The sequence below is a fragment of the Pelophylax lessonae genome (genome assembly GCF_965119305.1).
Source record: "Pelophylax lessonae genome assembly, chromosome: 9".
NCBI classification, from domain to species: domain Eukaryota; kingdom Metazoa; phylum Chordata; class Amphibia; order Anura; family Ranidae; genus Pelophylax; species Pelophylax lessonae.
Window position 1 is genome coordinate 204117591 of NC_138776.1, and position 17840 is coordinate 204135430.

A 17840-nucleotide genomic window follows, 5' to 3' on the forward strand; every position below is an offset into this window, starting at 1 on the left:
ATTTTACAAGATAGCACTCATATGTTTATAATATTTTGCAGAAACATTGGTACGTATTGACAAATGATCCAATTGTGAGGAAATATGTAAAATGTCTTCCTAAGATTACATATAAAGGAGCACGTTCCATCAGGGATAGGCTTACAAGAAGTAATTTCCAGGAAAAAATAGGAGATAGTGAACAAAGACCCCTAAAGAGGACATACAATATAAGTGTGGGTCTTGTAATTATTGCAACTGGATCTTTGAGAACCAGTCAGGTTTCTTACCAAATGGCAGTACACATTCTTTAAAACACTTTGTGACCTGCTAGATCAAGGGGGTGCTGTATATTATGTTTTGTAAGTGTCGTGCCTACTATGTCGGAAAGACGAAACTTCCTTTTTGGTGTAGAATTAAGGATCATGTATATCAAACAAGAAATGGGATACTATCTATGCCTATAAGCAGGCATGTTGGCATACATCATAACTATGAAACTATTGTTATAAAATTTGCAGCCTTAGAACAGATATTGAAAGGACCCACAAGGTGGGGAATTTGACAAAAGTAGTCTAGAGCAGGGAGCAAGATGGATTTATCAACTGCCATATCCCCACCAGGGTTAAATAATGCATTGAGATTCAGGCCATTTTTGTAATATGCTGGGAGGCACCACACTCCCTAACTTCTACACACAACCCCTTTTCCACAGTGTTATTTACACGTCTGTGGTTGGCAAGTTTTGTGCAATGAAGATCTAAAGTTCCTGTGGTTGTTTGACAAGCTTCATCCCTGCCTGTTTTGTATTATGCTTCTGTTAAAATAACAGATTTTCTTATCATTTCCTTGTTGTGTTTTTTTTAAATGTTTATGGGTTGGTACATTGTGGAATTTAAATACTCTTTCTTATTATTGTTGATTTACTTTTATGGATATTGGATTGTTGGCATTGATCTAAGTTGGTTTGTAGGAGGGCATATACAGTACATGCTGTACACCAGCCTGGGATTTCCTTTGGGTGTGGTGTTTTATCTCCCATCTTGAGGAGGGAGTTACCATCTATGCATGGCTATTGTGGGTTGCGGTCTGTTCAGGATTGCCTTGCGTCCCACCCAAGTTGGGGTCTCTTGCAGTGCCATTTTGCGCATATGCGGTAGCAACATGCACACAGCATCATGGCGTCATCGTCCACGCTGGTCTTCTGGCATTGGGTGGGGCAGGGTAGCACCATGGGGCAATCTAGGGAGCAGGCACTCTGGACACACCAGGCAGAAAAGTTTTTTATTCAATATTATTCATAGGTGTTTATATCTGATCCCTTTTGGGCAAGTGTCACGGTCCAGGGTCAGGCTCGGAAACCAGAAGCTATAGCAGTAGAGAGATGCCCAGTTCCCACCAATGAGTAGGATAAATACATGAACAGATCACCCTGGCAGATGACGGAGGCTAATCTGAGGTGCCAAGTCTAAGCACTAACCAGTATTCACTGGAGCTCCTGATGGTGTAGATGGGTTTTGCTGCATGTTAATACCAGGTCATGGTCCTCAGGATCGCTCCACCAGGAGGTGAGCAAGACTTGATTCAGAAGCAGATATAGCAGGTAGGGATCAAGCAGAAGTATAGTCAGTAAACAAGCCAAAGATCGGTAACAAGTGGTTGAAAGTTGGGATCAAGCAGAAGCATAGTCAAGGGCCAAGCCAAAGGTCAGTAACGATTGGTAGCAAAGATACGGATGGCAGCAGGAGTGACAAGAGTGAAATATTGGCTGGAGAGAGGACAATAATCTGGCAAACGGGAAGTGCAAAGGTATGGCTAAAATAGAAAGTTTATGGGAAGAGCAAAGGGTGCAAATTTAAAGAGAAACAAGGTTCAAGACGGTATCATTCAAGGAAATGTCCAGAGAGCAATCTAGCTTTGTAGGTAGCTCAGCAAGAAGAGACATTGCCACATACAGCAGAGGGTTGTAGGTTCAGACCTGGGTCCTGACAGTGAGATTTGCACATTATCCCTCTATAGTGTCTTTTTTTTTTATTTGAGTTAATAACTATGTCATTTTAGATTGTTGTTTTTGCCTCATGTTGTGCCTGTAAAAGTCTGACTAAAATATATTTGTTCCTTTATTTCCCATAAAAGAAATAAAAAAAAAAAAAACCTAACCAAATTAGGCACAATAACATTTAACTGAAATGAAAATAACTAAAACTATCATTTCAAAAAACCCTAGCAGCAACCCTATAACACTACAAGCAAAACAACCAGTGAACAAGAGAATCTAACATTACATTTAACGTAAAAATCATTATCTTCGTACAACCCATGTGTCTCTTCTGACTCTCTTGTCTTTTTCCTCAGGTCCCCTAAACATTTACAGACACTGTGCCCAGCCATTATAAAGTGTTCCTTTTAGCTGTACTGTGCTATACTTACTATCAGTTTCTGTTTGGTAAACTTATGGCACTTTTCCACTGCAAGTCCCGGCTCGGCTCTACTCGGCCCTGCTTGGCCCGGTTTGCTTTTCCACTGCTGGTACCGCATGGTACGGTGTTGGAACGGTTTCGTACGGTACGGTATGGTTTGCTTTTCCACTGTTTATAGTACTGATAAGTAGTGGGCAGGATTACTCTGTAGTTGCACCGCCTCTACTGCCGTGACATCATCTTAAGGAGACACAGCAATGGAGCCTATGGAGGGAATGGCGTTCCTGATTCTCGGCATGTGGATTCTTTTCACCACTCGGCGAATACAGTGTGACAGTGGAGTACAGTGTGACAGTACAGTGTGACAGAACCCAACCCTGAGATCTTTAACCCGTTCAGTACAGTTCCAGCAGGGTTAAGGGAATTGCACAAGGGAATGGATGTCAAGACCCCATTGAACTAAAAAAAAATGCTAATTTTATGGGTTAATAGTCAAAGGGGTTTAAAAAAAAAAATACCATGGGGGCAGAGCACTGCCCTGGGAAGTACCAATGCAAAAAAAAAAAAATATATATATATATATATATAAAAATTCCATCAGCCAGGAGCAATGACTGACATTTACAAAAAAGTGTTTAATTGGCCAATAAATTACATTTCTATGATGGCTTCATTTAAAAAAAAAAAAAAAGGGGGTCTGCTATTTATTTTGGGGGACCTTTGCCGGAGCCATTTCTTCTTTTTTAGCAGGCAGTGAAACATCATTTGTCAGCAATAAGGTATCATTATTATTTCTTTTTATTATGTCACTTTTGCTGTAGCACATCCAATGAAGAATGCTGAGCCTGGAACTATAGCTGCACTACACTGCAGACAGGTCATTGGGGGTTAACACATTTCTCACTACAATAAACTACTCACAATCCTATGGCCTCTCAACACACAGCGCTTCTCACTGCAGTGGTATTGCATAAACAATGACAGTGATGATTATTGACCAATCATTGCCTTGTAGTGAGGACCAATCAGGCTGCATGGGAGGGGCTGTGGAATTTAGTACCGGTACGCTTGGAACCACAATCGCGTAGGTACTGTTTTTCAGAGCCGTACCGTTCGGTTCCATGCAGTGGAAAAGCGCCGCCGTACCGTACCGTACCGAACCGTTCCTACACCGTACCATGCGGTACCAGCAGTGGAAAAGCAAAAAAGCGTGCCGTACCGTTCGGTTCCATGGAGCACCAGCTGCCACTGGTCATTAGTACAGTGCATTTTTTACTGGTCCCCAAAAAGTGTCACCAAGTGTCAGATTTGTCTGTTGCAACGTCACAGTCCCACTAAAAATCGCTGATCGCCACCATTACTAGTAAAAAAAATAAAAATAAAAAAAAAATTCCATAAATCTATCCCATAGTTTACAGACACAATAACTGTTGTGCAAACTAAGCAATATACGCTAATTTGGATTTTGTTTACTAAAAACATGTAGCAAAATACATATTGCCCTAAATTGATGAAGAAATTTGATTTTTTTGAATTTTTTTATTAGACGTGTTTTATAGCAAAAAGTGAAAAATATATCTATTTTTTCAAAATTGTCAGTTTTTTGGTTTATAGCGCAAAAAATAACAACCGCAGTGGTGATCAAATACCACCAAAAGAAAGCTCTACATGTGGAAAAAAAAGTACATGCATTTTATATAGGTAGAGTGTCCCACAACTGAGCTATTGTCAGGTAAAGTAACGCAGTGCCGTATCACAAAAAATGACCGGGTCATGAAGTGGGGTAAGCCTTCCAGGGCTGAAGTGAAAAAAAAAAAAAACACGACATTATTAGCCCAATTATATTTTAAACATTTACAGGAACATCTCTGCTTTGTGTTCTGGCACTGCAGTTCCTCCAGCAGCAGAATGGCTATTCAAAGAGTGAAACTTCATACCCTGTCGCCTAGCACAAGGCTGCCCTATGCAGTAATCATATGGCACCCAGTACAAAACCAAGCCTTCCTGTCTGTCACCAGAGATCAGTTGCCAAAGGCCGAACAGCTTTGACATGGATATTGCCGGTGTAGCTGTTACTTTAACCATGACATCACTGAAAACATTGTTATCCTGAGCACACATTGCTTCAAAGCCAGAAACAAACCAACCATAGCGAGGTGTGTTCTGCCTTTTAGAGTTACCCTTTTCACCTGAGGCTTTTGCATTTTTACTTGATGTTTTTATAGCCTCGTCTAAAGCGTTTTCATTGTCAGTTTAGTTTTCTAATAACTTTGTTTTTAGATCCCTATTTAATTCTCCATGATGTTCACTCTAGTGATGCCCTTCATTCACAAGTTGTGAAAATGGAAGTATGACAGTGGCAGGACTTTGGTGGGAATAAGTTTATCTTTGTGAGTTTGATCATAAAAAGGATTCCCTACCATCATGTTGCAGCAGATTTTAAAGGATATGTACATTGATCCTGATCTTTTGGCTGAGCTGAATGAGGAACAGAGACAAATCCTCTTCTACAAAATGAGGGAAGAGCAAATAAGACGTTGGAATGAATGGGACAAACTTCTGGACAAGGAGGAATCAAAAATGAAGATCAAAGCCAAGTTCCAACACAGTAAGTTATTTTGAAATTAGGACAACACTTGGATTGGAAAATATAATCTTTTTGACCCTGGGCGTAATAAAATATTCCTAAGTACGCTTGATCGTTCTGCAAGAAGCTGGTAGAAAATGCCAGCTTAAAAATCCTTGTTTTGGACGCCTAATTGTGCGTGTTTATGCAGATTTACATTCGCATGGTGTTTAAAAGTGTATGCATGTAAATGAATTCTGTTGTTTAGAATATTCATTTATTTTTGCCTCAAAAATGCATTTATATCCATTTATGCGTGTATACACAGGAGTAAGTGCAAAGATGCTTCTACGGGAAATGTGTTGTAATTTTTTTCACACCCATTAATAATATCCGCAAATATACGCTTAAAGGCCTGCATGTGCATGGGCACATTGACTAACATGCAGCTGTGTGAAATCTTCATATGTAAAATATCAGATGCCTCTGAAAGCATACTTTTCATGCCCACGTTCATGAAGGTTCATTTGTCTTATTTCATGTATTTTTGTTATTTTATTTTTATTTTATTTTATTTATATTTTATTTTTATTTTATGTTATTATTATAATCATATCTTTTGTTTGCTTTCAATTTGACAAAAGTATCCTATAGGGCTGAATATTTTATAAAACTGGTAAAAGTGCCAATGATAAAAATAATAATTGATTTAATGGTTTATTTTCTATTAAAGTATATATATATATATATATATATATATATATATATATATACATATAGCCAAAACTAGTTTTTTTTTTTACAGTCAGCAAAACAGGTGTCTTCATTGGAAGCTTTCCTCTTACCTGTTGTTCAGGTGACAAATGTAAAGTTTTGGATGTCCCATCATGATATAGCTCAGCATTAGGGTTCACCAGAACCAATAAAGTAGGTGAATATACCCAGCACAGACAAAGACAGAAATTAATCTTTGCATAGGATTTCAATTTTCTTTGGTCTAAAAAAGTTTTTGATATGAATATACATTTAATGTAAGTTTCAAACACATTCATACAAAGCATCTGCATCCACTGGTTAGTTATTTGCATTGGCTGACGTAGTCTTCACTGGCGCAAAACTGCACATTAGGATATAGGCTTAAATCCATTTTTTTAACAAGGCTGCATCTGCCCATGTAAAAAAATTAAAATAAAACTATGTTATAAATAATATTGCCTCACTTTAAATTAAATATTAAAGCTGAGATTCAAAATGATTAAACTATGAACTTTGGTCACAGTCATGTACTGTATATTCATATGCCAAAATTGAGAAAGCATTAAGTATATGATCTAAAAGTAGATGTCCAGATTCAAAATTATGAGAAAGAAATAGTCCTCAGAGACTGAGCAGAACAGGACTAATAAAGAACATTTGCTATAAGATTAATATATATATATATATATATATATATATATATATATATATATATATACACATATATATATATATATTTTTTTTCTTTTTTTATATATATTTGTATTAAAGTTTTTCAAAAAAGTAGAACAGATACAAAAAATGCGCAAGGGTTACAAGCATCGAAAATTACTGAAAGGATTATTTTGGTAAATAGAATATGCTTTCATCAAAAATAGAACAAGTGCAAAAATACATAAAAGTGACCAGTATCGAAAGTTTCTGAAAATAATATTCTGATAAGTAGAATATATCTTCATCAACAGGAGATTAAAATATATATTCAATTGACTATATATATGAATTCTCTGCAAAAGCTATTGAATTTTAGATTATTTGTTTGGCCTTACTTTCATATAAATGTCAAAACTCTTGTATTTCATCATAACATCATGTAGACATGCACCATACGAGACTAGTTGATTTCTACAAACATTCCTTCTGCATCGCTGCGGTAGTCACTAATGTCAGAAAATGGACAGTATCTTAGTAGCAATATGTACCAACATTTTTTATTTCATTGTTAAGCTTTCAAATCCTGTCCATTACTGTAGATGCAGCCAAGGAAATGTCAAGGAATTATTTATTATTTTGTTTGATTTTTAATGAATATATGTGCAATAAAATAATTTTTTTCCTTACAAAGTCTAAGACCATCAACCAACATTGTTTTTTTTTTCATAAAAGCTTTGCTTTATGGAAAAGACACATAAAATAAAGGACATGTGAAGATTAGGTTAGTTGAAGGCAAGATAAAATGTTCATGTCTAAGATAAAATAAATAGTCGAAACTTTGGTTCAATAATGCAAGTCATGTTTGAACTTAGACTAACCTTGCTAGCACAATAAACATCTTTGAAGCAACGCATCCCTTTATATGATACCAATATTTTCATTAGATTTACAGAATTACATTGTGTACCTGTTGCTATGCAACATGTGAGCAGCTTAGTGGCGTATATAAAATGATATTACGGTCTAGTCATCACTCATAGGAGCTAAGCTCCCTGGAATACACAGAAAAGTGTTTTTGATAGGCTTATTTCTACTCAAGTGCAAATAAACCATTTCACTGCTAGACCATTTTTTTTCCATCAAAAGTTTTTATGGTATACGTACGAACGTAAGAACGGTTTACAAGTCGTTCTGCCAATTTAGGCAGGTACAGATAAAACAATAATGGGGTGGGCAACTACATGGCAGATGAGGTTTAATGTTGAAAAATGTAAAGTAATGCACTTGGGGGCCAGAAACCAGAAAGCAAGCTACTCACTAGGGGGGGAACCTCTGGGTGAGTCTAGGATGGAAAAGGACCTGGGGGTGCTGGTAGACAACAGGCTTGGCAGTGGCATGCAATGCCAAGCCGCTGCAAGCAAAGCCAACAGAATACTGGGATGTATAAAAAAGGGGATTCACTCCAGAAATAAAGAGATTATTCTCCCGCTCTACAAGACTCTGGTCCGGCCACATCTGGAGTATGCTGTCCAGTTCTGGGCACCGGTCCTCAGGAAGGATGTGCTGGAACTGGAGAAAGTCCAGAGAAGGGCAACAAAAATAATTAGGGGAATTGAGGACATCGGCTATGAGGAAAGACTACAAGCACTGAACTTATTCTCTCTGGAGAAGAGACGATTATTGAGGGGGGATATGATATCAATGTACAAATATTGTACTAGCAACCCTAGCATATGGAAAAACCTATTCAGAGAAAGGGAATACAATAAGACACGTGTGGGGATATTAAAGCTGAAGTGTAAAGGAAGGGTACCCCCCCCACCCCCCCAGCCCCGCCATCCACCTCAAGGACGGCTACCTCGGGACACAAAGCCAGTTCTAATTGGCTTGTAGGTACAGCGCTCAACCCCCAGCAAGACCATTTTTTCTATGTGCAAAATAAAAATGCAACAAATGGACCCAATTTAGATCCTCCAAGTCATAGATTTCTTGTATAACAGAGGTTATATACAATTTATAGATATTATTATTGTTTTTTGTACAACCCAAGAGTCTTGCTTAAATGTTGATCAGAGCAAAATTATTTGTAGTAGGTACACTATATATCTCCAACTTTTCAATCGAATAAAAAATATGAGAGTGCATTTACCTAAATCTTATCTAAACCCAAGAACAAAAATTGATAGTATTGCAGTTTACCAGTCCTTAGATATGGTTGGTGCATTATTTTTCCTTTTCACGCTTTTTTTTACTTTAACCTGCTAATCCAGGTAAATAAAGTCATTAACTCACTTCCTGTCCTAGGGTGACAATCGTGAGTAGTGTTGTTACTCTAGGACAGGGAGTGTGTGAATACTACAGAACGTAGACTACATGACATCTCCCTTTCTTCTCTAGGAGGGGGAGGGGGGTTTGTAGTTCACAGAGATAGCAAGGCACAATGCTAACTGATAACAGTCCAGAGGTAAGTACAGGAAATTTTCAGCTTACAAGATTTCTTGCTGGCTTAACAGTTTTTTTTTTGGACAGAAATAATAAAAAAAAATTGCAGTGATATATTTAACAAATACAGATAAAAACAAATATTGTTTTATTGTAAGCTCCAAATTGAATGCAAAATGGTGAAATTCAGATTCTCAAACTTGTAAATAGGTGATGCATTTACAAGTTTTACAGCTTGGCCATTATTCTGAAATGATGGCCCTCAAATGAATCTTCTCCCCTGGTATGTACAGTATGCATACCTAACATGAGTATCGATGGTTTTAATCTTAGATGCTTGTACACTGCATGCTGTAATGATTATATCCAAATCATTCAATGTAAATCAATCAACATGTATACAGTATATATATATATATATATATATATATATATATATATATTAGAGCTAACAGAATCGAGATCGCGATTCACTCCCCCTGACAATCTTAACATGACACTTGCTCGATTCTTTACATAGCTGTGAGGGAGCAGCTGTCAAAAAAAAAAAAAAAAAGAGCCTCCAGCAAAAGCCTATCAGCATTAGTCTCCCACTGAACTGTAAACACAAATGATTACATTGTATCTTTTCTTTCCTTCTGCCGGAGGAAGAAAGTTTAACCTCTTAAAGACTAAACTTTTTTCCTACACTTGTTGCTTGCAAGTTAGATCAGTTTATTTTTCCTAGAAAAGTAGTAAGAACCCCCAAACATTTATATATTTTTTTTTTAGCAGAGACCCTGCAGAATAAAATGGGGATTGTTGTAAATTTTTATGTCACACTGTATTTGCGCAGCAGTCTTTCAAACGCAATTAATACACTTTAATGAATAAAAAAATAAAAAAAATAAAACAAAACCGTAAAATTATCCCAATTTTGTTTATAATGTAAAAGATTTTACACAGAGAATCGTGATCTGTATTCCAAGCAAAAAAATCGTGATTCTCATTTTGGCCAGAATCGTGCAGCTCTAATATATATGACAAAGTGTCTATGAATAGTTGTTTAACAAAATGTCCATGTGAATGTTGTGCCAAACTAAATCTATCCACAATGTGCTGATATGCCTTTTTTCCTACCTTTCCTTGTTTCAAATCTTGTTTTGAGTCCTTACAGTGCATGATCAGTGTAACCACCAACAGGGTGCTTGAAGTGATTGCAATGGATGGTGCCATGTAAGGATCCAGATACTAATATAGAGAAGTAACACTATTGCCCTGAAAAAGGGGCCATGCAGGATCCAGAAACATTGTCTTTTTGACTTTTATGACATGACAAGTTTTTTGCAATATATTTTTGAAACTGTTGTATTGTGCTGGCAACTTCTCTATCTTGTTACCTTTTGTGCTAAATCACACTAACCAGATTATATAGCAGGTGTAATGAAGCTCAACACCCTTGTCTCCAAATGTCTAACCATTCCAAATCTCTAATGGCTCCCTAATGAAAAAGCAGAAAAAATGCAGCAAGACAATCTCTCTGTCCTCTTTCTAGCGTGATGCTACAATCAGAGTAGTCATGTTACCTTTATGCCCTACAAATTTTAAGACATGTGGGATCAGGGGCTGACTGGCAACTTTCGGTCCAGGGGGCAAGTATTATTCAGAGGGCCGTGGTGCAGCGACTCAGTCCCCCTCCCACTCTCCCTCTTCCCGGCCTCCTTCTGAACCCCATTCCAGGCTGAAGCTCAGCTCCAGGTACTCTCTACCCACCGGCCGAATCCAGGTTCCCAACATGGCCAGCAGAGGGCAGTTGGTGGGAGCTGGGACAGCTTGGTTGGGGCTAACTGGGGGAGAGTCTCCAGTGGGGCATGGAACTGGCTTCTGCTTGGACACAGTTTACATTATCCATGCTGGGGGGTGGGGGGGGGTCTGCTCTCTGTCCTTTTCTTCATCCTGCACTCAGTATGTCAGCTGGGGACTTTTTACTTCTCTTCACCAGGATTAATTTAGGCATGTCTGTGGAAGAAGTGGTGCAGCCTTTTTACAGGGCATCAGAGCAGCCCAGGGGCAGTTTCCCCCCTACCCCCTGGCCCAGTCCTCCCCTGTGTGGGATTCTGGATGGTTGACTGTTTACTGAAGCAACCATGTACCAATTGGTTCTGGGATCCACCCAGCTGTTTGATTGACAGGTGGCTTTGACTTTCTTTGTGAAATACAGCTGCCCATCTCTGGTAATTAGCTGGAGCTGGCAGGACCAGCTTCTTATATGTGACCACTGTGACAGTCAATAACATTGGTCATTGGGTCATAGCCCAGTTAAAGGGACAATGGGGTTGAAGGGGTTATTACATATTAAAGCTAGACCTATATGTTTTTTTTAGGGCCGATACCGATATTTTGGTCACAAAGTATCAGTATCGGCCGTTATGGGTCGATATTTTGTACATTTAAAGTTTTGAAAAATAAAGACAATTTTTGGCACAAATCTGGTACTGAACATGTTAATGTTGGTTTACCTGCATGAAAACTGTCGCTTACCTGCATGAAAACTGATAGGAAAACTACACAGCTTTCACTTGCAGGTACATCAGTTTCACATTATGTGAACGAACAAGTCCTAGAAGAGTAGACGACTGTAGACAACTGTGAAAAATAAAGTGCTGGGAAAATAATAACTAAAGGCTCCCCAAAACAATATTTACACAAACTGCTGCAGTAGTGCACTCACTGTCTGCAATGATTAAATCTAGTATTTCTGGAGTTTTGGTGCCTCAAACCAAGCAAGCGGTGGGACTTTATAGGCAAAAGATTGAGTTTATACAAGTTTGTAGTAAAACATATTTATTTTGAAAAAAAAGGGGGGGGGGGGGCTATGATGAATACACAAGTAGGATTATATACAATGGACTAAGGGCCCATGGAGGTGAAGATGGTGAGGCCATTATTGCAGATTCAGAAGAATCCTTTGCATGAGGCCCCAATAAAACACTGAACATGGCATCTATTAGACCATGATGAAGTTTCTATTCTGTCCGTTGCCTTTTTTGGAAATGTTTCTCTTTTTGCAGCATCCTTCTCTTCCAGATGGTTGGCTGGCACCCTGTGGTGGGTGACTGGCTGTCTGACTCCCTGTGGCTGGTGGCTGACTGTCTGGCACCCTGTGGTGGATGGCTGGCTGTCTGGCACCTTGTGATGGGCGGGTGGCTTTCTGGCACACTGTGGTGGATGGCTGGCTGTCTGGCACCCTGTGATGGGCGGGTGGCTTTCTGGCACACTGTGGTGGATGGCTGGCTGTCTGGCACCCTGTAGTGGGTGGCTGGCTTGCTGGCATCCTGTGGTGGGAGGCTGGCTTGCTGGCACCCTGTGGTGGATGGCTGGCTTTCTGACACCCTGTGGTGGGTGGCTGCCCTGCTTGCCCTCTGTGTTAAATTGTTGGCTGGCACCCTGTGGTGGGTGGGTGGCTGGCTGGCATCCTGTGGTGGGTGGCTGGCTTGCTGGCACCCTGTGGGTGGGTGTATGGCTGTTTTATACACTCTCGAGAGACTCCTGACTCCAGACGAGGCTGTCCAAGGCGAGGGCAGAAGGCAGAAGGCTAGGCCCAGTGCGCGGAGGCGCATGGGGCAACATACGCAATGACGGCAATATTGGTAATATTGGCAAGTTTTGGGGCCGATATCAATATATAGGGAAAAGTGATTATCGTCCCGCCGATAATCGGTCGGTCCCTATTACATATGTTACATACTTTGTAAAGCCAGTGGAGTCTTTTTTCTTTTTTTTGGCAATGTATGCACCCTTAGATTTCCCTGTCTATGCATAAGCAGTTGGGCCCTTAAAGTGACACTACTTTGAATTTGAATACAGGTTCTGAGCATATTGAAGAGATTTCCCTAACCATGGAAGGGCGATGTCAAACAAAACCAAAGAAAATTTGCAGCTCAACTTACTGACCAAAGTGCAACCAACCAACCAAATTATCCTATCGAACAGTATGGGTTAAAAAAGGGGTTTCGTTTGCACACATTTGCAAATACATGCATAAGCTGCAGAGCCTCTTCATGGAACCCCAGTATTGTCTGCAGTCCTAACTCTAAATTTTGAGAGCCCCTGTTGGAGGCTCTGCAGCTTATGCATGTATTTGCGTATGTGTGCAAATTAAACCCCTGTTTTTAATGCATACTGTTAGACATGATAATTCGGTTGGTTTCAGGCTAGTCTGTAAGTTGAGCTAGGAATTTTCTTTGGTTTTTAGTATAGGTTGCCATTGACCTTTATGCTGCTTTTTTAAATAAGACTGGATGTGGTGCCCTTCCAGTTAGGTTGTTAGGTAAATTTAGTTTTTGGCTCCACTATAGTGAGTGGAGTGGTTGTTGATTGTTTTCATCTGCTCAGGATTTCTGAGGTGAGAGTTTGATTAATTCCCCCTGCCGTTGGAAGAAGCTTCCAGAACATAAGGAGGGAGAATCAAATGATCAGCTGAATATTTATCATACCCTGGCCAATGCCAGAGGAGGGGTATCCAGAAGGTGGCTGAGAGGGTGACAAATAGACAGGAGGCCTGAGCAGATTGTTCTTTCCTCATCAGGAAGGGTTCCAGTACTCCTGAGGCTTTTGCCCCTAGAAAAAAGTATCACTAGGACAAGATACTACCTTTTGGGCTTCTGCATTTGCTGTGTTAAGGGCCTGTGGAAAAGGAAAGACCTGTGCTAAAGGACAATTTTTCAGAGTCCAGGTCTGAAGGAGGACTTTGCCATTTTCCTCATTAAGGATCTACCTGTAAAAACTTGGTGGCAGAAAGCTCCTGGGATACTGTGAGTAAAGACCTTATTAGGGACTGATAGTTATCTAAAACCGAAAGGGAACCAGCTGCTAAAGGCTGCCCTATGGTCTACAGATATGGGGCCTCAGATATGCAGACAGTTCCCAGCTACCCCTAGAGAACCCAAGCTGTCAAGCAGTTCCTTTGGGAGTGGCGCTACATTTGGTTTAACAATTTTTTATTGTTCTATAATTCATTTGTTTTCAGAGTGTAATTATGTGTATAATTAAATATGACTTATTTGAAGCCGTGTGTCAGTAGCATTAACACAATAGTTTTTGCTTTTCTAAAAACTTAGAGTTCATTATTGAGTTGGCCCACCCTTTGTAGCTATAACAGCTTCATCTCTTCTGGGAAGGCTGTCCACAAGGTTTAGGAGTGTGTCTATTAGAATGTTTGACCATTCTTACATTTGTGAGGTCAGTCACTGATGTTGGACGAGAAGGCCTGGCTCGCAGTCTCCGCTCTGATTCACCCCAAATATACTTTATCAGGTTAAGGTCAGGACTCTGTGCAGGCCAGTCAAGCTCCTCCACCCCAAACTCACTTATCCATGTTTTTGTGGACCTTGCTTTGTGCACTGGCGCACATGTTGGAACAGGAAGGGGCCATCCCCAAACGGTTCCCACAAAGTCGGGAGCATGAAATTGTCCAAAATGTCTTGCTATGCTGACGCCTTAAGAATTCCCTTCACAGGAACTAAAGGGGCCAAGCCCAACCCCTGAAAAACAACCCCACACCATAATCCTCCCTCCACCAAATGATTTGGACCAGTGCACAAAGCAAGGTCCATAAAGACATGAATGAGTGAGTTTGGGGTGAAGGAACTTGACTGGTCTCAACCCAATAGAACACCTTTGGGATGAATTAGAGCGGAGACTACAAGCGAGGCCTTCTAGTCCACATCGGTGCCTAACCTGACAAATGCGCTTCTGGAAGAATGATCAAACATTCCCTCAGACACACTCCTAAACCTTGTGGATAGCAATCCCAATACTTTTGACAATATATATTTTTTTATTTAATTGTGGATCCTGTGTTGATCCTGCCAGTAGGTTTATTATGGTTACACTCCCTTTAAGAAGCCAAGGGGTCCAGAAAAGGCAGTTACAGGGATTGTGTCAAACAATTTCACACTGACAAGAGTGTTTACATTCATCCTTCATTCATATGGTTTAACCACTTAAGCCCCGGAAGATTTTACCCCCTTCCTGACCAGGGCCTATTTTGCGATTTGGCACTGCTTGACTTTAACGGACAATTGCGCGGTCGTGCGACGCTGTACCTAAATGAATTTGACGTCCTTTTTTTCCCACAAACAGAGCTTTCTTTTGGTGGTATTTGATCACCTGTGCGATTTTTTGATCATGCGCTATAAACAAAAAAAGAGCCTCAATTTTGCAAAAATAACAATATTTTTCAAATTTTTTTATATGAAATTCCCACAAAAAAAAATGTCAAAATCTAAATTTTTTAACATTTTAGGCCAATTTGTTTTATGCTAACTATTATTGGTAAAAAAAATTGCAAAAAGCGTATTTTGATTGGTTTGCGCAAAAGTTATTGCGTTTACTAACTAAGGGAAAGATTTTTGTCATTATTGTTGTTCTTTTTTTTAACGAGTAATGGCGGCGATCTGCGATTTTTTTTTGTGGGACTGCGACATTGCGGCGGACAGATCGGACCCTTGACTGACATTTTTGACACTTTTGGGGCTATCAGTGACATTTCTACAGTAATCAGTGCTATACATATGCACTGTTACTGCAAAAATGACACTGCCAGTGAACGAGTTAACTCTATTGGAGAGGGAGGGGTTAAGTGTGTCCCTAGGGGCGTGTTTCTAACTGTGATTGGCTGTGGCTACTAGTGTAAGAACAGAGATCAACTGTCCTACATAGTAGAACCGTGTGATCTCCATTCTTACACAGGGAAGAATGACAGGCGGCTTTATTTAGCCGCCTGCCTTTCTTCCGGTGTAACGGACGATCGCGAGTGCCCGGTGGACATCGGGTCCGCCGGGCACACGCGCGGGGGGGGGGGTCCGTGACACACGTGCTCGCTCCCTAGAGCCTCACAGGCTAGCAACGTAGACCTACGTCGCTTTGCCTGTGAGGGGCTGATCGCCGCAGTAAATAGACGTGCGGCGGTCGGCAAGCGGTTAAACCAGTGATGGCGAACCTTTGCACCCCAGATGTTTTGGAACTACATTTCCCATGATGCTCATGCACTCTGCAGTGTATTTGAGCATCATGGGAAATGTAGTTCCCAAATATCTGGGTTGCCAACGTTCGCCATCATTGGTTTAAACAATCATTCCAGTAGAACAATTGTTGCTCCAACTGTTTAAAAAGTGTTAGCTGTATTGTTGTTTTTTACACAATGTCTACAATTATTATTTTTTATCTATTGAAATATCACAAAATGGCATTTCATTGAAGTTTATGCACTTCATCACATTCGGATGAGCTGTGGTGCCGTGAGTTGTATTGCATAAAAAATTAGACCTGCTGCATATGCATGCAGTGCCTCACACCTCACGGCACCATTATGGTGTGAACAAGGTACATAGAAAACAATTGTGTTCTATGTGTCTTAGTGCTAAGCACGCATTGATCTGTGCCGATCAATGCAGCTCAGCACAGATGGTGAGAATGAGCCCTTAAAGTCCATTTAAAACGACATTGTTCACAGGGAAACAATGCTGCAGTATGAACAGGATTCACAGCAAATCAATAGCTAGAAAACGATACCATGGAAGGGTTTGGAACAGCAAAAACTACTGTGATAATGCATACAAAGACAGAAACTAAAGGCCTGTAGGACTTTAAAGAGATACACAATGTATATAAAAAATACATTATTTATTACATGAAAAACCACATACAAAAATACATAGAAAAAAAAAAAGATCTACAATATCATTAGAGATCATCAATAAAACGGAGTATAAATACATACAAATAGTAATTTGATATATTCCTGACATTCCAATACTGTGTTAATGCCACTGACAGACTGCATCGGATATGCAATTTTTATTTTGCCTATAGTTACACTTTAAAGTATATCAAAAGTCTATTTTGCTTCTTTTTGTTTCGGATAGAGTTTTTAACAGTTAAAGCTCATGCTGCCCTGTAGACACAACAGGAAGAGATCAGAGGCAATCTCTCCAAAGTGAGGGCATTGCCCTTTTTGACCATCTTTAATCATTCCCATTGTATGTTTTTCTCTCTATCCATATTCTTGTGACAACTCAAAATTTGGGATTTCACTAACTTTCAGACCCAGTGGCACTGCTCACTTAGAAAGCATGACTCTATCTTTTGGGGGCACGGGTAGCAGTTCAAGTGTTACTTAGCCCACAACAGTAAAAGCAGTGTGTATATACAGTAAATCATGCTTGTTATACTTGTGTAAAAATGCTGTTTGATCCTGTCTTCTCTGACCTTCCAATTCTTCCACTGTCCCCAATCCATCTCCTGATAGAACAGAGCCTTTGGAGTCACTTTGCACATGCTCAGTTTGGTGTGTATTGCTAGAGAGTTTTTTTTTTTTTTTTCTTGGGAGGGTGCATGTGATCAGCACTGTCCAGACAGAGGGTCAGGGGTCCTTGCAGCCTCAAAGGATACGCAGTGTAGAATAAAAACTACTCCTACAAGCTTTTACTAGACACTGATAGAATTCACAAGACTGCTATATACTGCTAATGAGAAAAGGTATTTAGCAGTTAATATTTACTAAAATAATTGCATTTCCATGTTCTGTGTACTGCTACATAGTAACATAGTTAGGTTAAGAAAAAAAAAAACACGTGTATCTAGTTCAACCAATAAAAGGTGGAAAAAATATATACAATCTTATATACACCAATCCTATACCCACAGCTGATCAAGAGGGAGGCGAAAACTCCAGCAAAGCATGATTCAATTTGCTACAGCAGGGGGAAAAATCCTTCCTGATCCCACGAGAGGCAATCAGCTATTCCCTGGATCAACTTTACCTATAAATATTAGTACCCAGTTATATTACATACATCTAGGAAAGCATCCAGGCCTTTTTTAAAGCAATCTACTGAGCTAGCCAGAACCACCTCTGGAGGGAGTCTATTCCACATTTGCACAGCTCTTACTGTGAAGAAACCTTTCCGTATTTGGAGATGAAATCTCTTTTCCTCTAGACGTAAAGAGTGCGCTCTTGTCCTCTGTGATGACCTTAAAGT

At 39.8% G+C, this 17840-nt stretch overlaps 1 protein-coding gene across 1 annotated transcript in view; it reads left to right on the plus strand.

Moving 5' to 3' along the window:
• Positions 1-4638: 4638 nt before the first annotated feature.
• SH2D4B (SH2 domain containing 4B) overlaps positions 4639-17840 on the plus strand; it is a 449800-nt gene continuing 436598 nt past the window's right edge. Inside the window, exon 1 of the mRNA XM_082266823.1 lies at positions 4639-5007. Coding sequence (XP_082122949.1) covers positions 4824-5007 — 184 coding nt within the window. The 5' untranslated portion in view covers positions 4639-4823. The remainder of the gene's footprint in view (positions 5008-17840) is intronic.